Source organism: Coregonus clupeaformis, unplaced genomic scaffold (assembly GCF_020615455.1).
Source record: "Coregonus clupeaformis isolate EN_2021a unplaced genomic scaffold, ASM2061545v1 scaf0053, whole genome shotgun sequence".
Taxonomy (NCBI): Eukaryota; Metazoa; Chordata; class Actinopteri; order Salmoniformes; family Salmonidae; genus Coregonus; species Coregonus clupeaformis.
Genome location: NW_025533508.1, coordinates 305,676 through 323,256, shown reverse-complemented (window position 1 = coordinate 323,256; position 17,581 = coordinate 305,676). Strand labels below are relative to the sequence as shown.

The 17,581-nt window shown below is 45.6% G+C and overlaps 1 protein-coding gene across 1 annotated transcript; it reads right to left on the bottom strand.

Annotated features, from left to right (window-relative positions):
- Nucleotides 1–326: 326 nt before the first annotated feature.
- On the bottom strand, nt 327–15,720 carry LOC121543058 (IgGFc-binding protein). Its single transcript, XM_041852752.2, has 15 exons — nt 15,448–15,720; nt 15,082–15,217; nt 14,586–14,884; nt 13,353–13,541; nt 12,823–13,194; nt 12,628–12,665; nt 12,311–12,502; nt 6,621–6,668; nt 4,040–4,606; nt 3,627–3,841; nt 3,271–3,516; nt 2,505–3,078; nt 2,265–2,296; nt 1,154–2,103; nt 327–814 (listed from the first exon to the last, which is right to left on the bottom strand). Exons 11-14 carry the CDS (start codon nt 3,316–3,318, stop codon nt 2,056–2,058), a joined length of 702 nt encoding a protein of 233 aa, XP_041708686.1. The 5' UTR covers nt 3,319–3,516; nt 3,627–3,841; nt 4,040–4,606; nt 6,621–6,668; nt 12,311–12,502; nt 12,628–12,665; nt 12,823–13,194; nt 13,353–13,541; nt 14,586–14,884; nt 15,082–15,217; nt 15,448–15,720; the 3' UTR covers nt 327–814; nt 1,154–2,055.
- Nucleotides 15,721–17,581: the final 1,861 nt, after the last annotated feature.

The window sequence follows — 17,581 nt, the reverse complement described above, 5'->3', positions numbered from 1 at the left end:
TGCAGAACCACTCCTGGCAAGCTCGCCATTTGTCGTATCGGATGAGTGGTGGCAATTATTGCTGATGAACAAAAGGAGTCTGCTCATACGGAACGTTGATCATAAGGTTTATTCAGATCACAAGCTTCAGCGTGAGTGACAGACTCGCGAGGTCTGGAGAGCAGTGTCCTCCAATTCTAATGGCTGCTCTGCCCTTTCTTCTTCGTGTACCCCTATTTATAAACAATGCAACAAGATGGGCTCCCTCTTCTGGCCAATCACCAGTTTACAACACACTTCCTGTCTATTGTATGTGACATTATACTAAACATTGCCTTTTGATACTAACATAACCAACATTCCATTTCTTCATGAAAAACATTTAACAAAGACATAATCTTAATACACTACAATATGTTAACAGTTAATGTATGTTATGACATCATGGCTCAGTTGTTGGAGCATGGTGCTTGCAACACCAGGATTGTGGGTTAGATTCCGGGGACCAGCCATACGGAAAATGTATGCTTGCTTGACTAAGTAACTATTTTCATTTAACCTTTATTTAACCAGGAAAAGACCATTGAGGTTAGAAACCTCTTTAGCGAGGGGGACATGGCTTTGGATAAAAATGTATGCTAAACTGCATATATGATGGTAAGGTAACAAAGTAACTCAAACTCACGACAGAAGCCGTCGCTCCTCCCCTTTGCTCTGACAGGCAGAGGCGTAGGCCGTTCCACGTCGCACACCGACCCCTGGTAACCATGATTATAACATGCATCAAAAACACAGTCCTCCAGGTACAGGGCAGGGACTAAAGCTGTCCATCCTACTGGAGACGAAAGAGAAAGGAGAATTATATGGGAGCCTATAGATTAAATATTTTTCCATTGTTCACTAATCCAGAATAATTCACAGTTAAATCTTAGTTTAATTAAATCCACAAGGATTAAGGCCTAGAACGCTTAATTAAATAGCTGTAACAGCACCATGAGTGGTAAAATTTAACACATGGGGGAAAATAAATTACCACCCAGTGTTAAATACCAAGAGTCTTAAAATACTAATTTTATCATCAATATGTATTATTGATATACTTTTACCAGGTAAACTCCTGTAAATATACTAACCCCCCTCTATACATTATCTGTCCCTATCCAGCAACACTCACCAGGACCCTGAAGGGGTAGTCCCTGCTGATGGTGAGAGAGATCCCCGTAGATGGTGAAGATGACAGTCTTAGTGTAGGCCACGGTCTTGCTCCCGCGGTGGTCATTCTGCACCGTCACCTTGACCCGGCGTCTGGGTGCACAGCGTCATCAGCTGGTACACACACGTCCCCTGGTAGTCAAATCGGCGCCCATCCAAGGTATGGTAATAAGGGTCACCCGCAGCTGTGCAAGTGGCGTGGCTGATTGGTAAGCAGGAAAACTTAAAAAAACATTATTTCAGCACAGTGATGCTGAAGTGCATAATTTAGTACGCTGGTCTCCTAATGTGCAAAGACAATATTGATCATTCTGAGCCTTTTTATCCCTGTCAGTTACTTACAGCAGCCAAACATGGTCCTCCAGTCCTTGACCACAGCGCCCTCCTGCCGACACAGATCGGCATAAGTGGCCAAGGCCTGGCACAGCATCCTCCTGTCCCCCTTGTTCACACATATATCTTACACACAGCTGTCCATGAAGGCCTGGGGGTCCAGTTTATTATGACAGGTCTGGAACACTGTCTTGGCCGTGAGGGCCCAGCAGAAGGCCTCTGACTCATACTGCTTCCTCTGGGTCACGTCACATGTCAGACAGTCCTTCCCCTGGCAGCTGTCAAAGCAGGGGGTGTACTTATCCTCGGCCAGGCCCCTCACCCTCCAAACATTGGCCCACTGCTCCACCGTCATAACTGCCTTACTGGCCAGGTCCTGCAGCTCATCTCCGGGGTTGTCGTTGAAGTTGCCGCGCAGGCCGCACACGTTGCCGTAGTAACTGCTGGGAAGTAGGATGACCAGTTTCCAGTCCAGTCGTAGGAGACCTGCAGGTCGAAGTCTGCAGGATGGCCATGTTGCCAAGCTGGGAGTCAATCACCTGACCCTGGCCCAGGTTGAGAGGCAGGTTCACTACCTCCCTGTCCACATGAGGACAGAGGTTGCATTAAAGTGAGTGAGTCATGATGATGTCTCCCCTAACATAAGCTAAATTTATGTATCTTGGCGTGCATTATAAAAACACATTGCAGACTATTTATGTGAGGCCTGGGCAGGCTTTAGAACAGGCATCCACACTCACCTCATTTTGACTATTGGCTGGGCACTTCATGGCTTAGGTAGAGAAAACAGAGAGAGATAGTTGAGAGAAAGTTATGGCCATACACATGAATACAACACTATAAGGAAGAGTAGACTACAGAGATATACAGGGCTTGTGTTGGACATTTGGATTCAGCATTATTCTTCATATACATCATACATAGAGTAACCTAAGTACAAGTCTCTCAGGGAACAGTAGTAACTCTTAGAGGGCACTCACGACAGAATGACGCCGTCCTCCAGTTCTTGATGTCAACCCCGGCCATGTGACAGTTGAAGGAGTAGGCAGCCACACTGTCACACAGGACATTTCCATCACCCTCCGAGGCACACACGTCAAAGATGCAGTTGTTGAAGTAGGGCTCGGTGTCCAGCTTGCTATGGCAGGTGGCGAAGGGGCCCTTGGGTGCCGTGATGACCCCGCAGTAGAGGGGTTTCTCAAACATGGCCCTCCGTGCCGGGTCACACTTGGGACAGGTGTTCCGGGCGCAACCGTTGTCACACACCTTGCCCGGGATCGCCACTTTCCTCAACTTCCCGAAGGTGTTGACGTCTTTTGTCAGCTTGCAGTAGGGCAGGAGGAAGTCATCGCCACGGTTACCATTGAAATTGCCAGAGAGGCTGTTGGTGTTGCCGCGGTAGTTTCCAGGCACAATGACTGTAACGTGGAAGACAAGGTCATAGGTGACATGCAGGCTCAAGCCTGTAGTGATGGCATAGCGAAAGCCCTCCTGGAAGACCTGCACTGCCCCGCCGCTCAGACTCAGGGCCAGGTGGTTGAACACTCCATTCACCTAGTGGAGAGGATGGGCAGTCTTACATGGACAACTGGTCAACATGGTCAAACCTTGTCAAAACAGCACTAAAGAATAAATGCTCTATCACGATTTGCTCCAATGATCACCAAAACACAGAATACGGGTTATGTGAAAACAATTATTTATTAATTCAAAGTAAGACAAACCAACAAGCCCTCTCCTACTTACCAGGACTCCCATCATGTTCTTCCTGAGGACCAGAGTGTAGGTACACATGCCCTGGAAGTCATACACCAGCCCATCGAAAGACGAGTAATGGGGGTCACCGGACTCATGGCACACCCCTTTCCCCACTGGATGGCACTTGAGGACTCAGTTCGCCACTTCACACTTCTCGTTGGGGCCTCAGGAGAACTTCTTGCATTCCATTTATGGATGATCAGATAGTCTGTAACTTTATTTTCTGTAACATGACTGAAAATACAAGTTCAATGGAATTTCTGTACAGCTATCTATACAGCAAATAGAAAGGAAATATCTCAATAAAAATCCTATTAAAGTTATTGTCTTTCAGTTGTTTATACCTGTCCATCCTGGGTGTACTTGCACTCCTCGTCACACTTCCTGTTGGGCTAGAACACCTGGTCGGTGTTGTAGTAGCGGTCGCCATGGACACAGCCGCACTGGGTGAAGGGGACACAATGGTCAACACTGAGGAGCAGCCCTCCTTACACTGTGCCAGGCAGCCTGGGGTAGGGGAAACGCTCTGGCAAGTGGCAGGACAGCCAGGAGCACACACCTCATAGTGGAGACACAGGAAGGAGTTAATTAACTAAAAAATATCTTACTGTGACATGTAGGCAATTCAATTTAATGGTTATAAAAATATATCTCAGCACTTTCCACAGAAACCTTATTTCATCAGTGTGTCATCCACTTCCAACACTCACAGCAAAAATCAGATATTTTATAATGTAACAGTGTGTGGACTACTCACCCCAGAACTGGGCAGTCCTCCAGCTGTACACCTTAACCCTGGCTGCCTGACAGGCTGATGCATAGGCTGTGATGGTCTGACAGAGCACATCCCTCCTGCCCTTATACAGACACACGTTATACACACAGTCCTCAAAGTATCCCGCCGAGTCCACTGCGGCAAGGCAGTCCCGGAAAGGCCCCTTGGGGTCCCTCAGGAGCCCACAGAACTCCCCCGTCTCAAACGGCCTCTTCTGGGTGACTTCACAGCTGGGATAGGCCCCTTACAGCCTTGGACACAGCCAGGGATCTCCTCCACGTGCCAACTGGCCCCGAAGTCCTCTGGCCAGGCAGGGGTGGCCTCGTTTCTGGGTACAAGGTCATCTTGGGGCTGGGTGTTGTAGTTGCCACACAGGCCACAGACAGCACCCTGGTAGGTGGAGGGCAGGGTGACAAACATAGCGCTGTTCCAGTCGAAGGAGACCTTAAGGCCAAAGCTGGTGGTGACCACAGCGTACCAGCCACTCCAGTAGATGGATACCTGACCGTTGTTAAGGTATATAGGCAGGTTGACCAACTCATTGTCCACCTGGAAGAACATCAAGGAATATAAATAATGAGGTGAGTGGACTGGAATATTACATGGGGGACAAATCCGAGTGAGGGGCATGTAAAGGATGAGCATCTAAATTGAGATTTGCTTTTGTTCAGAGTGACATTTATCTTGAGCTGCTATTGAGTGTTAATTATTATACTGTGTGCCCTGAAAACCAGAGCGTAATTGTAACGCCCTGGCTCTGGGGACTCTTAATTGTTGAGCCAGGGTGTGGATTTTCTATGTTTAGTTTTCATTGGTTTTTGTTCTAGATCGTTTAGTTTCTATGTTGGCCAGGGTGGTTCCCAATCAGAGACAGCTGTAGCTCGTTGTCTCTGATTGGGGACCATACTTAGGCAGCCTTGTGGCATGTTAGGTTGTGGGATCTTGTTCCGTTAAGGTTTTGTGTTAACCTAGGACTTCACGTTTCGTTTGTTGTTTTGTTCGTGTTAAGTACTGAATAAAGTATGTACGTTTATCACGCTGCGCCTTGGTCCGCTTCATCAGTCAACGATCGTGACAGTAATTGAAAGTATTCATCCACTCAGCCCAAAGCACTAACTTTGACAAAGTGAGCCGAACCTGCTGCATGAGTCAGGTTCAATAATCAACTCCATTCATTTAAAGGGGGGAATTTGAAACTATGATACAGAAATGGATTAAAAAGGTAATGAACTAGGTATCAGGGATGGTTAGATGCAAAAATTCAACTTTTCCTGAATTGCATCCTGTACCGGTCCTAAACTAAAAACATATGTAAAACACTACCTAGTGCATCTCCTTAGACCCAGATGTGTCTCTTAGTAGTATTTGTTGTGTGTCAGTATGATTATTGTGGCATCAGTAGCCTCTGAAACATTAGAAACCTGCCCACTCTTCTGAGACCACACTGCATATGTTGTAAGCAATCCCTCCAAGTGCATGAATTGAAATATTTTTTCCTGTCTTCTCTAAGATGTGATTATGTAGTAGAAGAAGAAAATCAAGAAACAAACATTCTGAGCCAGAGCTAGAGGTAGTGAGACATAGAGATGGTTTCCCTTCCAAATTCTGCAAATATGGACAACCAATACTTCAAGAGTAAATTTGATGTTACCTCTACACATAAAAAAATGTAGTTTATTGTCAGAATGCTGCCATTGACGACCACTCATTTTATAGTAAAGAGGTAAGATAGGAGGTTATCTCTGCAAGTTAAGTCATAAAGGACAACTAAATATTACAAAAAGTAAGTTAGACGTGTAGATGGAAATTCACAAAATAGTTGATGCTTTTGATAGTAAAATACTACAATTTGAACTGGACAAGTTGATACATTTAGCTATTTCAGACAAAATATGACTTAATGTATATACAATTACACAAGATTTTCCATCACGTCAGCAGTTTTGATCCATTTTGATATGATTTTTATATAATTTCACAGTTCTTACCACAAAATTGTCATATCATTGAAGCCCAATGTTACATTTTTGAAACTTTTCCAAAAAATAAAATTTATCTTCATAATCAGAGACCTATTACAAGTATTTCTGAAGGGTAATAAAAAAAAACGTAATTGCATCTATGCTTGGGTCTCACAGGGTAGCAAAATAGAAGTGAAGCAATTCTTATATGGTCAATGACATGTACAGTAGGGCCGGTGAGATGTCTATATCTCCACTCTGCTTACCACGGCTTACTTTGGAAACTTTTGATCGAGGAACAGTTTGTGTTTCCAGTTTAATTCTGCATATAAAAGCAAAACTATGCATAGCAGTCAGAACACTAGACATCTTTTGAAAAATGGTTACAATACTTCATTTGTATTACAAATTTTTTGAGTAGTCATACATTTTAAGCAAATTGGCACAAAAAATAAATGGTAAGATTAATAGAATGCAAAATAATCCTAATATTCCTGTTTTCATATTCTCATGGAAGTATTATTTGTCAACATTCCATATTCATAATTACTAATTATCACATAATGCAGATAATTAGTAAACAATTAATTAAAGCCACTTACCACAGAGGAATAGAGCCACAACACCTTCCAGTAGTTTGGTCCCCATGGCTGAAACCAAAGAAATACAGTCAATACAATCCTCATTATAAAATATTATTTGCACCACATCACTCACTTATTTCTTAAGTTAAGAAACTTATTATAATGAAAAGATTTTTGAAATGTAGTCATAAAATCGTCACAAAGTTTTTGTTAACAAGATAAAAATGCAATAGATCTTAACTGAGAACAGACTTTGGCATGAGGAAACCAAAAAATGCTAATATGAATCCAAGCTGATAACCAATCAGAGCCCTTACAAGCTTTGAGGTAAGCATTTGATCCACTAAACAAATGATCACATTCTCTCTGCCACAAAATAGGGCGTGTCAGTCGACTCTATGCCATTGGGATCCTGTATTGACATAGGCCCGACACCCACAGATTAGATTATATGGAATGCATTAGCAATATTTAGTGTATGAGAAAAGCAGCTCCTACCTGTGAGTAATTCTCATAGATACTGTACAGTACATGGAATTTCCCCTCATCGGGGAAAAACTTGACATATTCGTAAACAATTTCAAATGAATGAATTAACACAATAATTGATGACCATAGTTGTTGGGCAGACTGCACCACCCTCTGGAGAGCCCTGCGATTGCAGACGGTGCAGTTGCCGTACCAGATGGTGAAACAGCCCGACAGGATGCTCTCAACGGTGCATCCGCAAAAGTTTGTGAGGGTCTTACCAACAGCATGAAAGCTACCAACCTGCTGCTTTGGCTCAATTAAAAATAACATCTAAATGATTAGCGCCACTAACAACGTTTACAAAAACTGTAGCAGCCAAGATTGGTGCTTGCTATGCATTCTGCATATTTATGTAAAAATACCATTCTATTTACTATCGGCCATTAGGCAATGTTGACACCTTGATTACACTTGCTCCAGATGAGTCAGAGCTGATTCAATGTCTCATGATTTACACAAGTACACCTACTGCCATCACACCTCCAGCTACAATAAGAACCTTCAACATTTGTTGAACACCCGCGAGATTCTGGTCAAACCAACCAGAATGTAGGCTGCACCTGCAAAATATCAGGTGTAACCAAATAAAACAGACATTAAAGTGAGTCAATGGCAGTTTGCGCAAATCCTACCACAGGTAGATTTGACCGTTACGGGACCACTGCTTTTCAGTATTCCTTAGTCATATTTATCTTTATATAACCAAGGTTTGGCTGCCCATCCTATAAGCCATGTATAATCACACTTAATAGGGAAATAATTGAAACCTTTTCCATGCTCCCCTGTGCCTAATGTAACTCAGTCAGGGGTACCACTATAGACCATTATTTGACAAGACCATTATAAGTGAAATCTAAGCAATAGTCCACTACTAAGGTAAAAGTATTGCAAAATAATACATTTATAAACAAGGAGCAATCCTGTGGTTCACAGAGATGATCAATACAATTAATCTGGGAAACTCCAACACTGACTATTCATGAAAGTCAACCTCCTTTTGTATAAGTGTAGGTGTTGAGCTGAAACTAAGTCTTCTGAAGGCGTTAAAACCGATTAATGGATGTGTGAAGTGAAGGAAGGAGTATGAATCAGACATGGAAAGTCCCAGTTGTGGTCTCCAAATACTGCATCTCTATTGATCCCAAAGCCATGATTAAAGGCCTGGTATGAGGGGGAGAGGGAATAGTAACCTAGTTGATAGCAGCTGTGATTTTAGGCCTTCTACACAACCCTGATAACTCTCTGGGCTCTTGCTCAATGTTGGTGTAAAGCAGGACTGTTCAATGTCAGTCCTGGAGGGCCGAAACATTTTTGGTTTTCATCCTCTTCTAATAAGGGACTAATTCAGACCTGGGACACCAGGTGAGTGCAATTAACTACCAGGTATAAACAAAAAACAAGTGTTTTGGCTCTCCATGACCGACATTGAACAGTCCCGGTGTAAAGGGTGGCAGTAGCCGACACCTTGTGCAACCCAGGGAGATAGAGTGTCTGGGGCAACCAATTATTGCAAATAGAGGGAACGCAAACACTATTTGGCTTGATCAAATAAAACATGACCGAAAGGTCAAATATTTCCTTGGTGTGAAGTTAGTCTGCAGGTAGTGGGGTTGGGTAAATAATGTAGGCCTGTGAGTGATTCTATGGAATATTCCCAAGTAAAGCTTCTGAAACCAACGCCACTGTGTACATGCAGTGCATTCGGAAAGTATTCAGACCCCTTGACTTTTTCCACATTTTGTTATGTTATAGCCTTATTCTAAAATTGATTAAATCGTTTTTTTCCCCCTCATCAATCTACACACAATACCCCGTAGTGACAAAGCAAAAACAGAAATATAACATTGACATACAGTGGGGAGAACAAGTATTTGATACACTGCCGATTTTTCAGGTTTTCCTACTTACAAAGCATGTAGAGGTCTGTCATTTTTATCATAGGTACACTTCAACTGTGAGCGACGGAATCTAAAACAAAAATCCATAAAATCACATTGTATGATTTTAAAGTAATTAATTTACATTTTATTGCATGACATAAGTATTTGATCACCTAACAACCAGTAAGAATTCCGGCTCTCACAGACCTGTTAGTTTTTCTTTAAGAAGCCCTCCTGTTCTCCACTCATTACCTGTATTAACTGCACCTGTTTGAACTCGTTACCTGTATAAAAGACACCTGTCCACACACTCAATCAAACAGACTCCAACCTCTCCACAATGGCCAAGACCAGAGAGCTGTGTAAGGACATCAGGGATACAATTGTAGACCTGCACAAGGCTGGGATGGGCTACAGGACAATAGGCAAGCAGCTTGGTGAGAAGGCAACAACTGTTGGCGCAATTATTAGAAAATGGAAGAAGTTCAAGATGACGGTCAATCACCCTCAGTCTGGGGCTCCATGCAAGATCTCACACCGTGGGGCATCAATGATCATGAGGAAGGTGAGGGATCAGCCCAGAACTACACGGCAGGACCTGGTCAATGACCTGAAGAGAGCTGGGACCACAGTCTCAAAGAAAACCATTAGTAACACACTACGCCGTCATGGAATAAAATCCTGCAGCGGACACAAGGTCCCCCTGCACAAGCCAGCGCATGTCCAGGCCCGTCTGAAGTTTGCCAATGACCATCTGGATGATCCAGAGGAGGAATGGGAGAAGGTCATGTGGTCTGATGAGACAAAAATATAGCTTTTTGGTCTAAACTCCACTCGCTGTGTTTGGAGGAAGAAGAAGGATGAGTACAACCCCAATAACACCATCCCAACCGTGAAGCATGGAGTTGGAAACATCATTCTTTGGGGATGCTTTTCTGCAAAGGGGAAAGGACGACTGCACCGTATTGAGGGGAGGATGGATGGGGCCATGTATCGCGAGATCTTGGCCAACAACCTCCTTCCCTCAGTAAGAGCATTGAAGATGGGTCGTGGCTGGGTCTTCCAGCATGACAACGACCCGAAACACACAGCCAGGGCAACTAAGGAGTGGCTCCGTAAGAAGCATCTCAAGGTTCTGGAGTGGCCTAGCCAGTCTCAGACCTGAACCCAATAGAAAATCTTTGGAGGGGAGCTGAAAGTCCGTATTGCCCAGCGACAGCCCCGAAACCTGAAGGATCTGAAGAAGGTCTGTATGGAGGAGTGGGCCAAAATCCCTGCTGCAGTGTGTGCAAACCTGGTCAAGACCTACAGGAAACTTATGATCTTTGTAATTGCAAACAAAGGTTTCTGTACCAAATATTAAGTTCTGCTTTTCTGATGTATCAAATACTTATGTCATGCAATAACATGCAAATTAATTACTTTAAAATCATACAATGTGATTATCTGGATTTTTGTTTTAGATTCCGTCTCTCACAGTTGAAATGTACCTATGATAAAAATTACAGACCTCTACATGCTTTGTAAGTAGGAAAACCTGCAAAATCGGCAGTGTATCAAATACTTGTTCTCCCCACTGTAAGTATTCAACCCTTTACTCAGTACTTTGTTGAAGCACCTTTGGCAGCCATTACAGCCTCAAGTCTTCTTGAGTATGACGCTACAAGCTTGGCACACAGTTTGTCCCATTCTTCTCTGCAGATCCTTTTAAGCTCTGTCAGGTTGGATGTTGAGCGTCGCTGCACAGCTATTTTCAGGTCTCTCCAGAGATGTTTGATTGGGTTCAAGTCCGGGCTCTGGCTGGGACACTCAAGGACATTCAGAGAATTGTCCCGAAGCCACTCCTGCGTTGTCTTGGCTGTGTGCTTATGGTTGCTGTCCTGTCTGAGGTCCTGAGCGCTCTGGAACTGGTTTTCATCAAGTATCTCTCTGTACTTTGCTCCGTTCATCTTTCCCTCGATCCTGACTAGTCTCCCAGTCCCTGCCGCTGAAAAACATCCCCACAGCATGATGCCGCCACCACCATGCTTCACCGTAGGGATGGTGCCAGGTTTCCTCCAGACGTGACGCTTGGCATTCAGGCCAAAGAGTTCAATCTTGGTTTAATCAGACCAGAGAATCTTGTTTCTCATGGTCTGAGAGTCCTTTAGGTGCCTTTTGGCAAACTCCAAGCAGGTTGTCATGTGCCTTTTACTGAGGAGTGGTTTCCGTCTGGCCACTCTACCATAAAGGCCTGATTGTCCTTCTGGAAGGTTCTTCCATCTCCACAGAGGAACTCTGGCGCTCTGTCAGAGTGACCATCAGGTTCTTGGTCACCTCCCTGACCAAGGCCCTTCTCCCCCGCTTGCACAGTTTGGCTGGGCGGCCAGCTATAGGAAGAGTCTTGGTGGTTCCAAACTTCTTCCATTTAAGAATGATTGAGGCCACTGTGTTCTTGGGGACCTTCAATTCTGCGTCAACACAATCCTGTCTCGGAGCTCTACGGACAATTCCTTCAACCTCCACTGTCAACTGTGGGACCTTATATAGACAGATGTCTCCCTTTCCAAATCATGTCCAATCAATTACATTTACTACAGGTGGACTCCATTCAAGTTGTAGAAACATCTCAAGGATGATCAATGGAAACAGGATGTACCTGAGCTCAATTTTGAGTCTCATAGCAAAGGGTCTGAATACTTATGTAAATAAGGTATTTCAGTTTTTTATTTTAAATACATTTGCAAAATTATCTAAAAACCTGTTTTCACTTTGTCATTATGGGGTATTGTGTGTAGATTGATGAGGAAAATGTTTTATTTCATACATTTTAGAATAAGGCTGTAACGTAACAAAATGTGGAAAAAGTCAAGGGGTCTGAAAACATTCCAAATGCACTGTAATCTGGGCTTCTGAGGAGCTTAACTCAATGTAACTAGGATGTGAAGTTTCTTTACACTCCGGTAATGTAAGCAACTAGAGCAGCGGTGAAGACCATTGTGTCAAGATTCAGTAGGATGGCTACCACTGAACCCAACAACCAGCCTACAGTAGTTCATATTGAATGGGACGGTTCCATAAGCATGGCACTCATGTGACATTCAAGGTTCAAGTATGTATTAATGAACAACCACAAGTTTTGTATTTCAAAGTTTTTACAACAGATTAGCATACAATAGTCAGTCGTCATCTTTTATCTATTGAAGCCACTGTGAGGAGAGAGAGAGAGAGATAACTGTTATTTAGTAACATAAATGACTTGCTGTACTGCCAAATAAGGATTCTAGGGATAAGTACTAGATGGACTTGAACACGTACCAGCTAGGGAAGTCAACGAGGACAGTGGCCTGGTCTTACTCAGAGGGCAATTTGTTGTGGTTTCCACAAAGACCGCACAGCTCCCCGGCAGACCACGGGGACAGCTTCACCGTCACCACAGAGACGCCGAACACTGAGGGACAGGGACGAGGAGGACAGAGAGTAGGGGAGGGACAAGGTCTGTCTGTTCACCTGGTGGTGAAAGGGAGGTGTTATAGAACTAGTCAATCATTGGATCATTTAAGCTTTATTTTATTAAAACTGTCCAGAGTGACTAAACATTACAATTCAAGCAAAGGTCTTCACACTACACTCACCTCCACATGGCCATTATACCCTGATGAAGACAGCTTGTCTGTCGAAACATTGGTTATTAAGATATTACATTATTGCATCTGAGCTCCTAGAGTGTGCGGCTTTCCTTTTCTTTTTGAAGTGTTTTACGCCGTCAGCCAGCACCTCGCCTAAATAGGTGTGCGTTTCTTTCGCTTTTATCTTCACATTACACTCACCTCCACATGGCCATCCTGGGTCACAGAGTTGTTGCCATTCAGCAAGACATGCAGCACGTTGACAGGCCTGGAGTTTCCACAGGCCCCGTGGTAGGACACCATTCTGAACCACGTGTCACTAGCTATGTCACACAGGGACACCAGCAGGTAGGGGGCCTGGGGCTCCAGGGTCTGCTGAAGCCCGCTCAGGGTGGTCAGCTGGAAGCCATCCTGGAGGGAACAGACCCAGGCCTCGCAGCAGCACCCCCAAACCCCGTCTCGGAGGCTACACTGCTGCCCGGGGCTGCAGGCCGTCATCTCACACACCACCCATCCCAGGGGGTGACACCAGCACTTCTCAGCACAGCCCATCATGTAGAGGTGCTCCTCATCCTGAGGAAGAGGACAGTGACACCTGAGCCACAGCAAATTGACTGGAACACCAAATACAATAGATTTCACGTGGCATTCATACATTTAAATGAATTAAATGTCTTGTGTTCCCACCAAATATCAATTCACCCATTCATTACACAAGGTATTCGAGTTACCTTTATATATTTTCCCTGATGACACAGCCACACTGCATGCGATGCACACACTGGTCACCATCCATGACTTTTCCAGTGGGGCACTGGCAGCCCTCTGAGCAGCCTCCTGGGTAGCCAGGCTGGAGCAGTGCAAGGCAGGGCAGGGCAGGAGGCAAAGCTGGAGTCAACACACACTAGGGCTGCTGCCCTCTGGAGCGGGAGACAGACGGTTGTGTTCAGTAAGGAGAAAACATTTTGAAAAGGTATTACTTAAATATCTCCAATACGAATGTTTCACCTCTGAATATAGCCCTGTTAGTGGTGGGCTGCATTACATCTAAACATTTATGTTCTTCATCCTTTGAAACTTATGGCAGGAGCTGTTCTCCCTCCACGGCCCAGCAGTGACTCCCTGTGAGTGGCAGGCTGAGGCGTAGGCCTCCAGGGAGAGGCAGGTGGCCTCCATGTGGCCCACCCTGCCACACACTGCCCTCACACATACGTCCCTGTAGGGCTGGACCTCCACCCTGCTCCAGCAGACTCCAAACACACTATTCCTGGCCATCACTATGTCACAGGCAGCCATGGCCTCAGGGGAAGTAAGGCTCAGGGTTCAACGCTGCGGCACACTCTCCAAACAGACCCAGATCGTTGAGCAGCACCCCACAGAAAATCAGTGGTCTCAAACAGCTCTTTGAGGTCCTGCTCTTCGCTAACCAAAGCAGACTGGAGCCACAGGTGGACCTGCAGGCTGCAGACCCTCCCGTCATCCAGTTCTGGGCCAACTCCAGGGTGTTCTGAGCACGCTCGCCGTCCGGCAGCAGGGAGTCGTCCTCTCTGTTGCCGTTGCAACAGAGACCGGACACAGCAGAGTCATAGATGCGGGGAAGGATGACCATGGTGGTGCCAGTCTTGTACAGAATCAGCTGCAGGCCGAACTCAGTCTGGATGACAATGGATGAGGGGGTGAGATAGGCCACCACAAGGCCTTTCTGGAAGGAGTATGGTAAGGGCTTGTGCAGTCCATTAACCTGAGGTAGAAAAAGTGAAACTGCTGTTGCAGCTGGCAGCAGAGATGCTGACGGTAAAGGGGATCAACCCTGTCTGATTGGAGCTCGACTGAGCCAGCGTGTATGAACAGCTATCCCTGAAGTTAAACTCTTACCCGTAAAAACGATTTAAATGTTGCCACCCATCAAGGTACAGTTGAGGGGTCCTGAGAGTTAGTGGCTCGCCTGCCCTCCAGCTACTTACAGATGTGACCTGTGGGGCACTGGGCAGGGGTGCAGCGGATCTCCCTGGTGGCTGGGTCACAGAGGCAGAGCTGACAGCAGTCTTCTGGTGTCCAGAAGGTGGTGTTGAGTCTGTGGTAGTTTGCTCTGGGATCAGTACAGCCACACTGCTCTGGATGCACACACCCCCCAGGACGAAGCCGGAATTACAAAAGCAGCCCTGCACACAGATCTGGATGTACATTTTGGAGTTGGACTCACAGGTGTGTGGACAGGCTGAGCCACAGTCATCATAGTAGCTGGTCGCTGGACAGATCACATCTGGGGAGAGAAATCAATTTGAAACGTTTTAAGACATCCTACTATGTGTACTCCAACAAGGGAAATTAATGTAGTACAGGGTTGTCCATATTTCCAATCCTCTCCATTTTAACTCATAGCCTAACAGTCCATATTGCTGACTACAGTAAATGACTAAGTTAGTGCAGGAACCAGAGCAGCAATGTTACCTACTGTACCTGTGCTGTGGCAGCCAAGGACTTAATTTGAGACAGTGCAGACATGCTGGTCAGGGTAAGCAAATGGCTCACAGACCAGGGAAGCCCCACAGGTGCAGATCATACTGCAGTTCTGGAGTAGCCTGCTCTCTGTGGCCTAGGATAAAAGACACAGGTTTGAATAAACAAATTATACCCAGTAATTAAACATTACCAGTTCAACCATAGCATAGACTTATGACTTTGATACGCATGATGTGCTGTTTGAGTAGGTTTTTATTTTATACTTAACCAGGGAAGTATATTGAGATTGACACAATATTTGCTATTATTTGATAAATAATCAGCTCTGCTTATTCCATCAATAGGCTTTTCTGTAAAACGTACCTAAAACCTCCTCCCGTCCTGACAGCAGCCACACTGCCCTGTTGGCATGCAGGCCTGCCCATTGTAGTGGTACCCTTGGTCACATTGGCACCCCTCCTCACACAGACCCCGCCGCTCCAGGGCACAGCAAGGAACAGACGTTGGCACACAGGCTGTAGTGGCTGAACTGGGGGCAATGAGCTGAGGAATAGAATATTCATGATTAATACATGCATTTGTAAATAGGCCCACATTAATGTTAAACAGCTCTCCAGTGTAGACCTAGAGGACTAATTAGACATTTATGGCATCATTAGTGAGGATATATATTTAGCTTAAGTTTACGTATTCTAATTATTAAACGGCAATCAGCAGAGTTTTATATAGTGAATGCATTGTGTGGGCCACATTTGGGCAATATGATGCCATTTTCTATCAGAGGGGAAACATATCACAGCCAGTGTGGTTCCTCCATGGGCCCACCTTGACCCCTGCCTCCCAAGGCTCCACATGGTAGGCCTGTAGCTGCTCACACAGCGGCTGCTGGGTCTGGTTCCCTGACACGCACAGGTCAGCCATGCAGTGGGAGTAGTGGGTCTGTGGCTGGACTACAGAGTGACAGGAGGAGAAGGGGCCACTGTAGCGCTCACGGCCATGCAGGGACACTGACAGAGCGGTCAGTTAGCCCCAAACCCATCACTGCAAAGGGAGGCAGGCCTGTGCATGACCCATCTCAACAACGGCATAAAACACATCGGAGTCAGAGGTCAGGGTTCCGTTAGGCAGATGGAGGTCATCCATGGGGTCATTGTTGTAGTTCCCACACAGGCTACAGGTCGTGCTCCTGTAGGAGGAGTCAGAGATCTTTACCAGGAGTAGGTTGTGTAGATTGGAGATGACCTGGACTGACCCCAGGGCCTGGATGGTTACCAGATGACCATTCCGATGGAGACTCACATCACTGTAGGAGAAGGGCAGGTTCTCAAGGACTCCAATGACCTGGGGGAAAAGGGAAAGTTGAGATCACTATTGATTACATATTGTACAGTATCTGGACCAAACTACATAAAATAAATGAATACTGATGGTGAAACCCATCCATTACCTGAACCTCTCCAAGATGTTCTGAGAGAACCATCTTCATCCTATTGATGACCATGTATATTTCCTGGGATGCATTCTCACTGCCATAACGCACAGCCACCACAAACTCCTCCACAGTCTTAGAGTGCAGCTGGCAGGTATGGAGCAAGATGTAGTCACACGTCGCATGGAACTCAAACGCCTGCCCATCAAACGTGTTGTATTGGGATCTGCCATCCATTAGGCAGTGTGCCACTCAGGTCCTTGGGTAGCAGGCATGTACCCCCTTCTGTACCCCACACTCCTCCCCCTCCCCACAGGAGATTCAGAAATGTCCATTCCGAACTACAACATTTTCCGTCTAGATAGAACTGGCAAAGGGGGCGGAGTTGCAATCTACTGTAGAGATAGCCTGCAGAGCTCTATCATACTATCCAGGTCTCTGCCCAAACAGTTTGAGCTTCTACTTCAAAAAATCCACCTTTCCAGAAATAAGTCTCTCACTGTTGCCGCTTGCTACAGACCCCCCTCAGACCCCAGTTGTGCCCTGGACACCATATGTGAATTGCTTGCCCCCCATCTATCCTCAGAGTTCGTAGTACTTGGTGACCTAAACTGGGATATGCTTAACACCCCGGCCGTCCTACAAACTAAACTAGATGCCCTCAATCTCACACAAATGATCAAGGAACCTACCAGTTACAACCCTAAATCTGTACTCCTGAGTGGCGCAGTGGTCTAAGGCACTGCATCGCAGTGCTAACTGTGCCACTAGAGATCCTGGTTCGAATCCAGGCTCTGTCGCTGCCGGCCGTGACCGAGAGACTCATGGGCGGCGCACAATTGGCCCAGCGTCGTCCAGGGTAGGGGAGGGAATGGCCGGCAGGGATGTAGCTCAGTTGATAGAGCATGGCGTTTGCAACGCCAGGGTTGTGGGTTCGATTCCCACGGGGGGCCAGTATAAAAAAAAAAAATGTATTCACTAACTGTAAGTCGCTCTGGATAAGAGCGTCTGCTAAATGATGTAAATGTAAACATGGGCACCCTCATAGATATCATCCTGACTAATTTA

Excerpts from the sequence above, each read along its gene's own strand:
- LOC121543058 (XM_041852752.2), bottom strand. The coding sequence starts at position 3,318 with ATGTGTACCTACACTCTGGTCCTCAGGAAGAACATGATGGGAGTCCTG. Across the intron at positions 2,297-2,504 it reads GAGGACGGCGTCATTCTGTC|CCATGAAGTGCCCAGCCAAT; the intron begins GTGAGTGCCCTC and ends TCTCTACCTAAG. Across the intron at positions 2,104-2,264 it reads CAGCCAATAGTCAAAATGAG|GGAGGTAGTGAACCTGCCTC; the intron begins GTGAGTGTGGAT and ends TCATGTGGACAG.